The sequence below is a fragment of the Aquarana catesbeiana genome, linkage group LG07 (genome assembly GCF_042186555.1).
Source record: "Aquarana catesbeiana isolate 2022-GZ linkage group LG07, ASM4218655v1, whole genome shotgun sequence".
Classification (NCBI taxonomy): Eukaryota; Metazoa; Chordata; class Amphibia; order Anura; family Ranidae; genus Aquarana; species Aquarana catesbeiana.
In genome coordinates this window covers 8,776,939-8,793,560 of record NC_133330.1, presented here as the reverse complement: position 1 = coordinate 8,793,560, position 16,622 = coordinate 8,776,939, and the positions used below count along the sequence as shown (strand labels likewise).

Sequence of the window (16,622 nt, the reverse complement as noted above, 5' to 3'; positions counted from 1 at the left end):
CATGACATCACATGAGACGCATGACATCACATGACATCACATGACACACATGACATCACATGACACACATGACATCACATGAGACGCATGACATCACATGAGACGCACAAAAGAAACATAAAAACAAAGATAAGTGACAGCAGAGAAAAGACCAAGTGCTCCATTTTGAATTTTTGGGGTTTTTATAACTTCTTTGTCTGAGTATAGATCTCTGTTTGTCCCAGGAAAGCCATTTCCTGCTGACGGACTCTACCTCTACTACCTCTGCTGGAGGTCTATTCCGAGCATCAACTACCCTTTCAGTAAAATATTTGGAACTTTCCTCCAGTTAGTTGGAGGTCATGTCCCGTGTTCTTCATCTTGGCTTCATATTGAAAGCTGCTGACTTTTAACAAACAGACTCTCACCTGTCCCACGGTCCAGCGATGCGACCCCGAAGCCCCGCTCCTCTCCCCTTCCTCTCTGTGGTGCCGGCATTGTAACTGTGGGCGCCGGGCTGTGGCTTCATTGCCGGGCACACACTGCGCATGCGCGTTCCACGCTGCGTGTTGTGAATGGCTGGGCAATCTTGGACCTGTGACGTGTCCCAGAAGATTGCGGGGGGGAGAGGTGAACTTCCTTCTGGTGCTGCAGCGCCCCGGGAGGAAGCAGAAGCTGGGTGCCTGTCAAAACTAGGTACCCGCTCCCCCCCCCCCCCAAAAAAATGCCAAATGTGGCATGTCAGGGGGTCACCAGTACTTACAGCGGAAGTTCCATTTTTGGGAGGAACTCCGCTTTAAGTGACTTTGAATGTGGCATGGCTATCGGTGCCAGACGGGCTGCTCTGAGGTTTTTGAAAACTTTGGATCTTCTGGGAATTTCACACACAACCATCTCTCGGGTTTACAGAGGAAGGTCTGACAAAGAGAAAATCATTTTATTATAGAAAATACCACGAAAATTCCGAATCTTCCTTCTTATGATATAATAAAACTATTACAAAGTTCCCACATCTCACAAACACATCACCTGGTTTTACTTACAATGTTTCTTTCAGTTACCTTTTGCAGCCTTTATTCAGACAAAAAATATTAATCAACAAATAAAATAAAGGACCATTTGTTTTTTATTCTGCTGTCACTTATTTCTGTTTTTATGTTTCTTTTGTGTCTCATGTGATGTCATGTGTCTTATGTGATGTCATGTGATGTCATGCGTCTCATGTGATGTCATGTGTATCAGTATAGTGTTGCTGGTGGGGATGTAGTGGTTGGTATCGGGATGTGAGGTGGGGGGCAGGGAATGGAAATTGTTACTTTGGGGTCGGTTTACTAAAACTGGAGAGTAGAGAATCTGGTGCAGCTCTGCATAGAAACCAATCAGCTTCCAGGATTTTTTTGGCAAAGCTTAATTGAAGAAGCTGAAGTGAGAAGCTGATTGGCTCCCATGCACAGCTGCACCAGATTTTGCACTCTCCAGTTTTAGTAAATCTCCCCCTTTGTGTTGTAGAAATGACTTTGAGGATAGTCATCTTTTGCCCCCTTGCTGTTTGTGGTGAGTGGTGACATCCCAGCAGAGTGACGATGGACGCCCCATGCTCAGTCACACCGGATCCACATTTCATTCATTCTCTGTAATGAGCGCTTCTGGAATAATTCTCAGTCCAGGGAGCACTGGGCGGGGTTATACTTCTGGGCGGGGTGACTCCTCCCTCCTGACTGGCTCCGCCCTCAGCAGACCTCCTATATATGAAGAGGTAGAAGTGCAGCTGATCACAAGTTTGTCTGATAAGGAAGCAGAATGGCAGATAATGTGAGTATGAGCACCGATGGAAGCTGCAAATGGGTTGTGTGGGCTTTAGGTAATCATTGCTATAGAGCTGCTGGGCTGGACATAGGTTGGTGGGGGGTTGCTGGGTGTAGGTCAGGATTAAAGTTCTTGCCCTTCCACTTATTCAGATTATTTAGGGTGTGATGAATGTATTTTGATATCCTGGCACAGAGCTGGGTCTGCCATCCTGGGTACTCTTAGTATACGGTATATACTGGGATGGCTCAGACATTCCTTGGCACTTGTCCTTTTAGAGTGTTAACCATTTGCTGTGCAGTTTTATAAATCTAATGGTCCTATTCTGAGATGTGACATGTCCAGTCCCTCTGGGTTACTCCATTGTGGCAGATCATTACCTCTCTCCATGCAGGATGGAAGGTGGGGGGGATGTAACTGCAGCCATGAGATGTGTCTTCTGTCTATATACAATGTGTAATAATCATCTCCCCTCCTCACTATTGTACAGGGTTTAATAATTATCCTGCTGTACCATATCAAATTGATACACATCCAGTCTTGGGTAAATAAAAGCAGTAGCGTTTCTTTTAAGGGAGATGAAAATTGAAGATTAAGGCATACAGCAGTCATGGCGTGGCCAACCTGTGGACCTTGTAGACTACCGCAATGCGATGCAAGTACCTGCAAGGTGGAGCTGCATGGATCACTTTGTTGTAGTCCAATGTCCACTAGTTGGCCGCTCCATGACTGCTGTTTGCCTTAATATTCAATGTTTATCTCCCTTAACCCCTTCCTGCCGAGCGTACGCAGATGTGCATACTCGGTTTTCCGGGGCTATACCGGGATGATGCCTGCAGCTTCAAGCATCATCCCAGTACTGTTGTTTACATCGGGCGATCGGCTATCCAGATATAACAACCGATGCGGCTAAAACCTGCTTGGCTGTTATACCAGAGGAGCGGGAGGGGATATCCCCCCTCCCGTGCCATCGGGAGGCCTGGTGACTACCCAGCCAGTGGCGTCACTAGGGTTGGTGTCACCCGGTGCCAAAAAAATTGGTGTCACCCCCCTCCACCAACTACCTCACTACAGACCCCCTCCACTAACTACAGACCCCACTCCATCAATATAGCCCCCCTCCCTCAGTACAGACCCCCTTCCATCAATATAGACCCCCGCTCAGTGCAGACCCCCTTTCCTCAGTATAGACCCCCCACTAAGTACTGACCCCCTCCCTCAGTACAGACCTCCCATCAGTACAGAAACCCTCCCTCAGTACAGAGTCTGCAGACCCCCCTCCATCAGTATCAACCTCCCACCTCAGTGCAGACCGCCCCATCAGTACATACACCCCCCCCTCAGTGCAGACTCCCCCATCAGTATAAAATCCCCCCCCTCAGTGCAGAGCCCCCCATTAGTATAGAATCCCCCTCAGTGCAGAGCCCCCCATTAGTATAGAATCCCCCTCAGTGCAGAGCCCCCCATTAGTATAGACATCCCCCTCAGTGCAGAGCCCCCCATTAGTATAGACACCCCCCTCAGTGCAGAGCCCCCCCATTAGTATAGACATCCCCCTCAGTGCAGAGCCCCCCCATTAGTATAGACATCCCCCTCAGTGCAGAGCCCCCCCATTAGTATAGACATCCCCCTCAGTGCAGAGCCCCCCCATTAGTATAGACATCCCCCTCAGTGCAGAGCCCCCCCATTAGTATAGACATCCCCCTCAGTGCAGAGCCCCCCCATTAGTATAGACATCCCCCTCAGTGCAGAGCCCCCCATTAGTATAGACATCCCCCTCAGTGCAGAGCCCCCCATTAGTATAGACATCCCCCTCAGTGCAGAGCCCCCCCATTAGTATAGACATCCCCCTCAGTGCAGAGCCCCCCCATTAGTATAGACATCCCCCTCAGTGCAGCGCCCCCCATTAGTATAGAATCCCCCTGCACATGATGTCCACCCACATACTGTATGTAATGCCTAAAGTTTACAGACCTCAGAACAGCGCGTACAGATGCACACAGCCGTGTGTGTCCCTCAGGCTCCTCCTCCTCCTCCTCCTGTGTGAAGTAAACAGAGAGGAGGGGGAGGCGGCTTCAGTCCGCTGTGCTGAGGGACACAGCACAAGCCGCAGCGGGCAGTGTAGCGGTGTGTGCCGCTACCTACGGGTGTCACCCCTCTGGCGGATGTCACCCGGTGCGGCCCGCACCCACCTAACAACGCCACTGTACCCAGCTGCCTCCAGTGGCTGGGGGCGGGCTGGAACGAAGCTGTGGGCGGCTTTGTTTCAGCCTTCTAATTGTAAATGTGGAAGCGACGTCATGATGTCACTTCCTGTTTACTCGGCTGCCAATGCCTCCAGTTTTAAAGATACAGTATTCAGAATCACCGTTTTAGGCAATCTGAATACTGTGAAGTGCAGAAGAGGGATCGGGGGTCTTTTAGACCCCCCCCCCCCCCGATCCCTCCATAAAGAGTACCTGTCATCACCTATTACTGTCACAAGGGATGTTTACATTCCTTGTGACAGCAATAAAAGTGATAAAAAAAACAATTTTTTAAACAATTTATAAAAATAAAATAAGAAAAAAAAAAAATTTTAAAGCACCCCCATCCCCGCGAGCTCGCGCAGCAAAGAAAGCGCATTTGGAAGTCGCGCCCGCATATGTAAATGGTGTTCAAATCACACATGTGAGGTATCGCCGCAATCGTCAGAGAGAGAGCAATAATTCTAGACCTGCTCTGTAACTCTAACCTGGTAACTGTAAAAAAAAATTAAAGCTTCGCCTATGGAAATTCTTAGGTACTGTAGTTTGTCACCATTCCACTAGTGCGTGCAATTATAAAGCGTGGCATGTTTGGTATCTGTTTACTCGGCGTAACATCATCTTTCACGTTATACAAAAAAATTGGTAACTTTACTGTTTGGATTTTTTAAAATTCATGAAAGTGTCCCTTTTCCCAAAAATTTGCGTTTAAAACACCGCTGCACAAATACCGTGTGATATAAAATATTGCAACAATCGCCTTTTTATTCTCTGCTAAAAAATATTGTATATATGTATGTTCGAAGTCATTTTCTAGCAAAAAATACGGATTACAACTTGTAAACACCAAGTTTCAAAAATAGGCTTAGTCATGAAAGGGTTAAAATAAACACTATTGCTTTTATTTACCCAAGACTGGATGTGTACGGTGCGGTCTGAGTTTTGGATAGCAGTACCTGTAGTTCTTATACACTTGGGTAGCTGTCCATGTGCCTGGATATCTTGTATGTTTCGGTGTAATAATCATCCCCACTCTCTATTGTACAGGGTGTAATGTTCTCTCCTTTCTCCCATGCAGACCTTTTTCTTGCGTAATTTCAGCCTCAAACCCGGTCACGCCATAGAGGTGGAGGGCTTCATTCCGGAGGGCTGTAAACAGTAAGTTATGGTTCTAGCCTCAGCTACTTGTATAATATGTCTGCTCTCTGTATAATACAGTGATTTACCAGGTCTACAAATGGTAGAAAAGTGTTCTCTGTGTACAGTACATCCTACTGACCCCTCACTGGGAATTTGGGGTGTGTGGTCCCTCAAATACCTGACATCAGATTGTTTTTCTCAGAGCAAGTTTAGCTCAAACATTTGTGCTTCTACATTGTGACAAAATGTCATCCTGGATAAAACTTGTCTGACTTATCAGCCATCATCTGAAATATGACAACTGACAGACTTGTCTTTCCCACCTGATGGACCCCACTAACCTGTATACAGTAGCTGCAGGCACTGTGGAGAAATGTAATCTTCAATATTTACAGTAGAATGCCCTACTTCACTATTAACACGCCTAGTTGGAGGTCCAAACACACCAGGAATGGCAGCGGGGAGTGTAAGGGCACAAAGTACTAGTAACTTCACTGCTCCATCTCCCAGCAGTGACTTGGCAGCTCACTTTCCCAGTTTTAACTTTAGTTCAGCTCCCCCCTCCTAGTAGTGACTTCTCAGTTCTTCCTTCTCCCTCCCACAGCAGTGACTTGGCAGTCTCAGCAGCTCGGCTCCCCCTGCTCCTTCTCCCAGCAGTTGCTCAGATCACTCTTCTCCCTCTATCACTAGTAGGATGGGAGACCAGACTTGAATGACTTCACTGTTTCTCTTATGAACTTTTAGTATTGTTCCACAGTGGCTACAATTACAAATGTCAGTTACTAATTGTCTTAAAGCTTACTTACCACTTAATACGGTTATTTACTTATTTTATTATGTAAATATCCAGGTTACAGGTTCACTTTAGGTATGGGGATATGTATTACCTGGAACCTGCTCTCATAGGCCTTATAAGCAGGGGCTTTGTATGGCTATTTTCTGGGGCATATCTCTTACCCCTTCCTCTGCCAGAAGCAGCACACTGCTGGGGAGGTTGGCTGTGCTGCTGTACTCGGTCCTCAGTGCCTGGAGAGGGCCAGGACCAGTGTGAGGTCGGGCCCCTAGTGCAGTGAATTGCACTATAGCTCAGGTGAGCATCGGTTGTCCTTCCCTGCCGACAGCGTGGCTGATCTGAGCAGGGAATGGAGGAAGCCGCAGCGCTCGAGGGGGTGGAGCTATTGCGCTCCAAGCTGGCCCACAGGAAGTGCCTGGAGAGGGTTACTTCCGGGGCATATGATGTAATCATCAGGTGCCGGAGACGAGGTTCCAGTCTCCATAAACGGCACGAACAGAGAACGCTGGCTGCTGGTGTTTCTTGGTGTAAAGCAGCCAGGCTGTGGACGACCAAGAGGGGCAGAATGGATCTTCCTGCAGTACCTGCACAGGCCGCGGATGTGGTTTCCCAACACCAGCACCTTGCAGGTAAGCCTGGGGTGTTCTGTCACCACCTTGCTATCCCTGTGACTGTTCCCTCCCCCTCCCCCCCTGTAGTAGTGGGTGTAAGGGGACACATTTCCTCCCTCCTGCACGTGGTGTTACGGAGTGATTGGGTGGCTTTAATTACATTGTGGGTCATTTATTTTGTCTTGCAGACCAAGACTCAGGACAAGGCCCAAGCGCAGCCACTTAAAAGGAAATGTGTGGTTTGCGCAAACAAATTGAGCTCCTCATGGCGCAAAGCAGTTTGTCGCACCTGTATAGAAGGCCTAGTAAAAGATGACCCGGTTGCCTCTTGCCAGAAGATGCTTACTTCTGTTAGGGATGAGCTTGCGTCCACCTTCATTTCTTTTAGAACGCTTATTGACAAGCTCCAGATTCCAGCAGAGAGTCCATCTTCACTGAAGGCGTCAGTCAGCACTCTGCAGCGGGCAGAGAGTGAGGACTCTGAGGCTGAGGTCAGATCTACCCATTCTCTGGAAGAATCAGGGTCAGATACAGAGCCCAGGGATAGAGAATCCACTCGAGGCTCAAGATTTAAGTGATCTGTTGAGGATGTAGATGACTTATTAAAGGCTATCTATACTACCCTTGAATTAAAAGAGGAAGAGGTTCAGTTATCCAAACATGATCTTATGTATAAAGGATTGCATATGAGAAAATCGAGAGTTTTTCCAGTTCATAGTTCTTTGGTTGATACTATTAAACTGGAATGGGATAATCCTGAGAGAAAACCATTCTTCTCTAGTAACCTATAAAAAGGAGGTTTCCTTTTGATGAGGACACTGCGCAGCCATAGAATAAGAATCCCAAGTTAGATGCACCTCTTTCAAAGGTTTAAAAAAACTCTGACCTAGCGTTCGATGATATGGGCACGCTTAAGGATCCAATGGACAAGAGTGGGGATATCCTTCTCCAGAGCCTGGGACTCAGCGGTTGGAAACCTGAAACCAGCTCTGGCTTCCACTTGTGTGGCCAGAAATCTGGAGGTTTGGTTGACTCAGATTCAGACACATCTATCAGCAGGTACCTCCAGAGAGCAAATTTTAAAGTCTTTTCCTCTCCTATTTCAGGCAGTGGGTTTTTTGGCAGATTCTTCCGCTGAGCCGGTAAGAATGTTGGCCAGGACTTCGGCTCTAGTGAACTCTGCCAGGAGAAGCCTTTGGCTTAAGACCTAGTCAGGGGACTCAGCCTCCAAGTTGCGCCTTTGTGGCCTTCCTTTAACTGGCGATCATTTATTTGGCCCAGGTCTACAGGAGGCACTGGAACGCATGACTGATAAGAAAAAGGCATTTCCAGAGAGGGTTCCGACAGCCAGAATTTTTTTCGTGGCCAAAGCAGGCAACAGAGTCCTAGAGAAAAGGACAGCAGGCCAAAAAAGCATTGGACTGGGCACAAAGGCAAAGGGGAGTGCTGTTTAACCCTCAACAGCCCGCAAAGCCACAGTGACTTGTGTTCCCTGGTGGGAGGGAGATTGAGGGCCTTCATCCCACAGTGGGCAGCAGTCACTCTGAGCCCCTTCATCCTGGACCTAGTGACCAACCGGTACAGGCTGGAGTTTGTTCACCAACCACCAGAACGTTTGTTGGTCACATTTCCTCCAAGATCGGGAGAAAGCGAGGGCTCTGGGTCTCCAGATCGGAGACTTATTAGATCAAAAAGTCCTGATTCCTGTTCCTCAGTCGGAGCAGGGCAAGGGATTCTATACCCATGTATTTGTGGTCAGAAAGCCGGCAGGAAAGTTTCGACTTATCCTGAATCTCCGGACCTTAAACAAGTCCATCAGATACAAGCATTTCCGTATGGAGATGGTTTTTACAATCAAACCTACTATACCCAAACTGCTTTATGGCCACGTTGGACTTAAGGGATGCCTATCTTCACATCCCTATCCATCCAGCCTTCCAAAAGTTTTTGAGATTGGCAGTGAAGACTGGTATGGGAACCCGACATTTTCAATTTCAAGCCCTCCCTTTCAGTCTTTCCTCAGCCTCACGCATCTTTACGAAGGTGTTGGGAAGCGCTGGCTCCACTAAGGTTAAAGGCGATAACTGTTATCCCTTACTTAGACGACCTCCTGATAGTGGCAAAATCATACCAAAGGCTGTTGGAGGATCTCCAGGCTGTACAGGACTTCTTACAGTCCCTAGGCTGGCTGATAAACAAAGAGAAATCGTCCTTGATTCCGGCCCAGAAAGTAACTTATCTGGGTTACGATTTTTTTTTTTTTTTTTTTTTTTTCTCAGTGAACCAAAGTTTTTCTTCCTCAGGAGAAGATTACCAAAGTGTTCCAAATTCTGTCAGACAATATCACGACAGTTGCGTATATCAACAAGCAGGGAGGCACGAGAAGCCGGAGGCTTCAATCCATTGCCCAGGAGATCCTTCCTTCCATGGGCAGAGGGGAATCTAGCTTCTATTTCTGCTGTACACCTGAAAGGGACAAACAATTGCCTGGCAGATTATCTCAGCCGTCACAGGATAGACCGAGACAACTGGTCCCTTCATCCTGAAGTCTTTGCAGACCTCACCGAGAGATGGGGTTATCCCGTAGCGGATTCGTTCGCAAACCGAAACAACCGCAAGATGGAGATATTCTTTTCCATGAACCCGGCAGACCAAGCCTTGGGGATCGATGCTCTGGCAAACCCGTGGCCTCCAGGCCAATGTTATGCCTTCCTGCCAATCAGACTGATTCCAGAAGTCCTCCGGAAGTTTCTGCTGGAAGAGACAGATCTGATTCTAATTGCCCCATTTTGGCCCAAGAGGCCATGGTTTTCTCTGCTACAGTCTCTGGTTTCAGAGCCTCCGGAGTCTTCCGAAAAGGGAAGACCTACTATTGCAGGGTCCAGTATCACACCCTCAGGTGGTTTCCTTAAACTTGATGGCCTGGTATCTGAAGAAAAGATACTGAGCGCCCAAGGGTTCTCTGACAAGGTAGTCAGGACTCTTGTTAATTTGCAGGAAGCTGGTTACTAGAGCCATATAGTTCAAAGTTTGGAAAAGGTTTAACTCATGGTTATCAGAAAATGAAAGATTAACTCATGATATTCCGTATATTTTGGAATTTTTCCAAGAGGGTGTCGATAAAGGTCTTTCTGTTAGTACCTTAAAGGTACAGGCAGCAGCTATTAGTGTGTTCCTCCAGTTTTCTCTCCTGGAAAATCCCACTATAGCCAGATTTTTCAAATCTATCTCTAGGGCCAGACCAGTAGTGGTGAGAAGTTGTCCAACGTGGGACCTGTCCCTAGTACTTCAAACTCTGGTAGAATTTCCGTTGGAGCCTCTGGGAAGTATGTCAGTTAAGTGACTTACATTAAAAACTGTTCCTTTATAGCTGTTACCTCAGCTCATAGGGCCTGCAACTCACTTACCCTATCAGTAAGGGAGCCCTTCCTCACGATTTTTGAGGATCGAGTTGTTTTGCGAACCGATCCAGGCTTTTTGCCCAAGGTGGTAAGTACATTCCACTGATCTCAGGACATTGTATTGCCAACCTTTTGTAGTTCGCCACAGGGCGACTTAGAAAGAAAATTTAGTTTTCTAGATGTAAGGATTCTCTTAGTCTATCTTGAGGTCACCAAGACCTTTAGGAAAACTGATGCCTTATTTGTCTTTTCTGGAGTTCACAAGGGGAATAGTGCATCTAAAGCCACATTGGCTAGATGGATAAAGCAAGCCATCTTGGAAGCTTACAAAATTAGGGAGGTTCCTACACCTTTTGTTACTGCGCACTCAACTAGAGCCTTGTCTAAGTCTTGGGCTGAGAAGGCTGGTGCCTCACCGGAACAAATTTGCAGGGCTGCCACTTGGTCCAGTTACTTGACCTTCATTAAACATTATTGCCTGGATCTCCTATCAGCTCAGGAGCAGGCGTTTGGTCGTAAGGTCCTTCAGGCAGTTGTCCCTCCCTAGACTGGTAAGTTCTGGCTCATCGTCTCATGGGCTGTCCTGGGAGACGCTTGGAGAAAAGCTGAGTTAGACTTACCGGTAACTCCTTTTCTGAGAGTCTTCCAGGACAGCCGGATTCCCACCTGGTATTGTCTGAAGTTATGTGTATTATGCATATGTTTTGCAGGGTCCTACGGTTCTTGAGAAGACTGACATGGGCCTGGAGGACCGCCCTTTTATCTGGTGGGGGTGACGTGTTTCCTGTCTTGCTAGGAGGAGCCCAAGGTCTCATGGGCTGTCCTGGAAGACACTCAGAAAAGGAGTTACCGGTAAGTCTAACTCAATTTTTTTTTTTTTTTTTTTTTTTTTTTTCTTCCAAGCAAATATCCAACAAGGTCAGCTAAGAAGAGTAATTGTTTCTTTCTAGGTTTTCCATCAACTTGGGAAAAGATGACAAGAACTTTGTGTTACACTTTAACCCTCGGTTTGATTACCTCAAAGACGACCGCACGATAATCCTGAACTCGATGGTGAACGGTGTCTGGGGAGAGGAGCTGAGGGAAAGCTTCTTCCCATTCCATCTGGGGTCAGACACCACGGTAGGTCTATGCTGGGAGGGGCAAGACAAATGTTGGATTGGGCAATGTGGCATCACTGTTTATATTGGACACATAATATCCATCTCTGAATGTAGTAGGCAGTCAGTAAAGGCTTAGGAAGGGTATATAGGCTTTGCTATGATCGCCCCCTTCAGGTCCAATGGATTTCATTGTGTGCTATTATATACTGCCTAGCGAATGGTTAGATCACTGATTGTCAGAATTTTTGGCGTGCAAAATTTTTTGCGTAACATTTCAGTTCTATTTTGTGTATGCATGTCTTATTGAATGTTTGAGCTATTTATAGAAAGGAGGAAACTGGGATCAGCCAATCACTGACATGGACTCTCTATGAAATCCCCTGTAAAGGCTCCATCTGGCGATTAGTGGGGGGGTGTTGGCCAGGAACTGAAGCTCTTTGGCATCCTGCTACAATTCTGTTATGAAGTGACCAATGGGAGTGCTGGGGGGGGGGGGGGGGGGGGGGTTGAATCGCGCTAGAGAGGATTATTGATCATACACATCATCGCCAAACCAAATATTAAAGGATGAGTGAAAGAATCCCCATCCATGCATTAAACATGAAATTCAAGACACTATTATAAGAGTCCATATACAAAAATATGAATCACCCAAGAAATATATATAATTCTCAAAGTTCCAAAAAACACAACTTCTTGCTGTGAGAAGAAAAAAATGTAAGGGGGGAAAAAAAAGTGCTTGTTCCACCACCAACAAATGAGATTGGACGCTTACCAGAAACTCATGATCTCCCGTTACAGAGGATCAGAGAGAGCTGTTAATCAATAATGATTCGAACCACGACCAATGGACCAGAAGCCTTGTACCGAGATGAGACATCAGGCACCTTGGTATCATACTAGGATGTTCACACTGACGGGTACTCAGACATCAGCCCACAGCATTGCAGATATGGCATGAAAGAAAAACGGCTCCATATAGTGTAAAATCATTGACTTTATTAAAATAAGTAAAAGGATTAAACTCATGTTGGTAGACAATAGTAGGCGTTTGTGTAGTCTGGAGCGCTGGCCGGAAGCTCAGACAGCCCGTCCTACTGGAAGCAACAGCAGCAATGGGAGGTGACGAGAACACGTCGCTCTGCCCTACGCAGCGTTTCGTGATAGTCACGTCATCTAGGGGCACGGGCGGCGCATCTCATCACCTCCCTTTATAGCACAAAGAGCCTGACCAAGCCTCGCTTTGAATTCCGCTCCATCGGACTTGCGCAGAGGATCAAATAGTCCCAAGCGCTGAGTGGTGCCTCACTTGACCAAGCCTCACTATGGGTACTGCTCCATCAGCGAACTTACCCAGATCTGATAATCCCAAACACTGAGTACTGTCAAGTGTGCAGGTGCGTACACAATCAATGGGGATACGATTTTACACATAAAATGGCAAAACCCCACTGACTGGAAGTGGGTTTTAAGGTCAGGTATCTGGGAACCATAAACCTCAGAGTTAGGTACCCCAGAGATTAAGTAAAATGCCAACCAGGCACTAAATAATAAAGTCATCGAGCACGATCCGTGTCACAGACTGGACCTGATTTAATATAAACATAGGGGAACATACTAAGAATAGAAGATGGCCACCCAGTGGCCATAGTAAAAAATTACAAAGTAAAAATAGAACATGGATAACAGATGTGAGTTCATAGGGACACACAAATGGCAAACCTATATTATATAAATAAAATTCAAGGCTGAAAAAAAAGGGGGCTCGATATAATCCTAAATATGTTAGTCGTTTCTTTCAGCGCGGTCCGTGTCTCAGACTGGACCCAGCTTAATACAGACATAGGGGGACAGATCTGAAAAAGCACAGTAGCCACCTGGTGGCCATATTAAAAAGACACAGCACTATAAAACCATTTCAAACAAGTCACAATAAATTAATATCAGAAATATATTGAATCAATTGGAACCAGTAAACATAATTATAACTATAATAGAATTATAATCCCGAAATTCATCTTAGGGGAAGTTTTAATGAAAAACAGTCATGCCAAACTGAACTGGAATTGAACTAATAAAATTGGAAAACATTCCAAAAGTAAATCCAAAAACACATAAATAATATTTTGAGTAGGGGTCAAGGGGGGCATCAGAAGGTAGTGGAAGTGAAGGACGGTGTATTTATCCCACCACCTTGTCACTAGGACCATCTAGATAGTCTAGATGGATGGGAAGTTAAAGCCTAGGCCTTCACAAAGATTCTCTAAGGCCACAGGTTAAACAATGAAATGCAATACCATCTTCCAGACACAACACACCCAAGACCTAGAGGATTGAGCTGCCCACATCCTATATAAATGGTAGATGTCAAGAAGTGTACCCCCCCCCCCCATTAAGCGTTATTAATAAAGGCATTCACGTCCACGTTCATGCCGTATGGTACATAGCTTTTAAGCCTGTGGATCCAGGACATCTCACTCTTGGAGATCTCCCTAACCAGCAGGCTACCTCGCCAATGTGGTCTATACTTATCGATACCCACAAACAGGGTGTTAGAGGGGTCCCTATTATGTACCTGGTCGTAGTGTCTGGAAACAGGGTGCTTGTCATAACCTCTTTATATTCCCTATATGTTCATTCAAGCGAACCCGCAATGCCCTTTTGGTCCTCGCCACATACTGAAGCCCACAGGGGCACTGTAAGAGACCACCCCTACTGAGGTGCATGTAACGAAGGGTTTGATTTCATATGATCCCAAAGTGCTGGTAGATGTAAACGTGGTAATTTGCCTAGCTCTATTGGCATTTAAAGGACAGACTTGGCATTTTCCACATTTGTAGTAGCCAGTGAGATTCTGGAAAAAATTGCGATTCTCGCATGGAGGATCTTGGACAGAGGGAGCTACTCTACTCCCAAGGGAAGCCACCCCCACTAAAGACCACTCTAGGTCTGGCTGGCAAGACAGTGCCCAAGACTGTCGCTACCTAACAGCTGCCAGTGTTTCTGTATCAATTGTTTTGATATTGCAATGTTGTACCGAATAGTTAGTAATAAACGGCACAACATCTGATACAGCAGCATTGTGTCGGGGTACATCGGACAAAAGTAAAGATCGGTCTGTCTTGTGCCGTTTTCACAGCCAGACGCTCGATCATACCCCTTCTCAATGAACCTATCCATAAGGACTGATGCTTGTTCGTTAAAGGTGTTAATGTCTGAACAATTACGTCTCAGGCGTAAAAATTGGCCCTGGGGAATGGCCCTGAGCCAAGGTTCATAATGACAACTATCTACAGGGATGTAAGAGTTCCTGTCGGTCGCCTTAAAGTGAGCTGATATCACAAAATGATCATCCACTATCTGGATCTTCAGATCCAGAAAGTGGATAATATCGTGACTGGCCTCAAAATTAAACTTGATACCCCTGTTATCATTTTAAGGATGTCATAAAATTCCGTAACTCCAATTCACAGCCATCCCACAGGAGGAGGATGTCGATTGTATCTGGCCCACAGGAGCACCTCCAGTCTCCTGGGTGCATCAACGACATCCTCCTCCCACTTAGCCATAAAAAGGTTGGCCAAGCTCGGAGCGTATTTTGCCCCCATGGCCACACCACAGTCTTGGTGGTAGAACTGGTTCTCAAACCAAAAGTAATTGTGGCTGGCAGTGTAATATAGAAGTTCCATGATAAAATTAATTTTTGCAGGAGGTAAGCCAGAATCACGGGTGAGAGACAGCTCTACCGCTTTTTTTTTTTTTTTTTTTTTTTTTTTTTTCTTCCTCACCTCAAATGTTAAGCCCTGCCCCTTAGGATTTGCTGTCCAATGCCAGAGCCTCAGTGCACAATTGAGTCACGGCACTCCTGCACAGTTCTCACCTTTTTAGCATATAGTGTAGATGCATGGCCTCCAGCAGCTTTTTCAACCTTTTTGCCCCAGAGGCTCTATTGCAATTTTCAGGTCTTTGGGATATTCTGCTAAAACCAATTGGTAGTCGGGGGGGGGGGGGGGGGGGTGGAAATGCCTCTTTGGTGGCCAGTGGTAAGATTGCCTCACCTATAGTGGTGGTAAAAATGCCACGCAAGCAGTGAAAAATCATTGGTGTCATGAAGCTGGCTCTGCCAAGTGGTGTGGGGCCCTGAAATAAGCAGACACCATCAAATGGGAGGTAAATCAGCCATAGCTCAAGGAACCTCAAACCTCCAGAAGGAACCCTGGGTGAGAATGGCTGGCATACCGAGACTCAAACTGGCCAATGGCTATTGACCTCCTGAGGGCTCCAGTCATTCATCTAGGTGACAGATACACCATCCTCAGACCCTGTCACTAAAACATTGCAGCACAGAAGTCCATCCTTGTATTTTTCTCCAACACCTAAATAAAGAATGCATAAGACATGCACATCTTGTGAAAGGTTTTTTTGGTGAAATGAAAAGTGTGGTTGTCTGTCTCTAAGGCCAACACTCATTGACACTTTATAGTCCAACAAGCTGACTTTTTTTTTTTTTTTGTCTTTTTGTCTTTTGTCTTATAGGTTTGCTTCCAGTTTGAGCAAGACATGATCACCATTCACTTGCCTACCGGAAATCCTCTGTCATTTGCAGTCCGCTCTCCCATAGAGGAGATCTCATACTTGGACATGGGAGGCCTCCAGCCCAAATCCATCACACTAAAATGAAGGAGGAGCCACCAGAGGACCTGCCTGTCCCACGTGTCCATATCTAGGCTCCTCAAAATGGCCATAGTGGATGAAGAGATTCTTTTGCCCTGTTTTGTAACACCCTCCTAATCTGCATCCTTTCTGCTCATGTAGACTGAACAAAGCACAATGTGTTTTCATTTCAAATAAAATCCGATGAGCTCTATTGTGTCTGATCAATCATTTTATTTGGTGCTAAACTGACTTTAGATTGCTATAGTTAACAAATTGCTGCATAGCGCCCCCTGCTGGAGGTTTGTTGCATTGCTTTTAAAAGACACAAGGTAACCAACACAGGTGCTAATGCTACCTTCTGTCTACATAGTCTGATTTCTTGATTTCCAGTAAAGCGGATACAAATTTTCTTTCTGGCTCCAGACAAAGCTGTATACAGAATGTTATTCCAATCTTTAATCCTTAACTTTCAACAATAACCATTGCATGCTGAAAAAATGCAATTTCACAAGGTCCAAGCTCTATGTAAGTACAGAAAGAGCAGCTGCAATGGATTTGCCCAGTGCAGGCATTAGTTGTGGCAGTGAATGTTGTAGAACCCTAGTTTATGCAGTGCTAGGGGTAGGAATTTTAACTACTTGCCCGCTGGGCACTTTCACCCCTTTCTGCCCAGGTCAATTTTCAGCCCTGCAACTTTGACAATTAGGCAGTCATGGAACACTGCACCCAAACTTTTTTTTTTTTTTTGAGACTGCATTCTTTTGGTGGTATTTAATTGCTATTGGGTTTATTTTTTTTTTAGATTTTTTTGCTAAACAAGCCCTGCTTGGTGGTTGCCAAAGTCTATGGGAGGCTTATTAGAATCTGGAAGTCCCCTTTAACAAGGG

General features: G+C 46.0%; 1 protein-coding gene across 1 annotated transcript; it reads left to right on the top strand.

Annotated features, from left to right (window-relative positions):
• The first annotated feature begins 1,753 nt into the window (after positions 1 to 1,753).
• Positions 1,754 to 15,946, top strand: LOC141102361 (galectin-1-like). Its single transcript, XM_073591314.1, has 4 exons — positions 1,754 to 1,791; positions 5,110 to 5,189; positions 10,927 to 11,098; positions 15,616 to 15,946. The coding sequence occupies exons 1-4, from the start codon at positions 1,780 to 1,782 to the stop codon at positions 15,757 to 15,759; spliced, it is 408 nt and encodes a 135-aa protein (XP_073447415.1). The 5' UTR covers positions 1,754 to 1,779; the 3' UTR covers positions 15,760 to 15,946.
• Positions 15,947 to 16,622: the final 676 nt, after the last annotated feature.

What these genes read in the sequence shown, in the direction of transcription:
- LOC141102361 (XM_073591314.1), top strand. An exon ending in ATTCCGGAGGGCTGTAAACA is followed by an intron (nt 5,190 to 10,926) that starts GTAAGTTATGGT and finishes GTTTCTTTCTAG; the next exon opens with GTTTTCCATCAACTTGGGAA. An exon ending in ATCTGGGGTCAGACACCACG is followed by an intron (nt 11,099 to 15,615) that starts GTAGGTCTATGC and finishes TTTGTCTTATAG; the next exon opens with GTTTGCTTCCAGTTTGAGCA.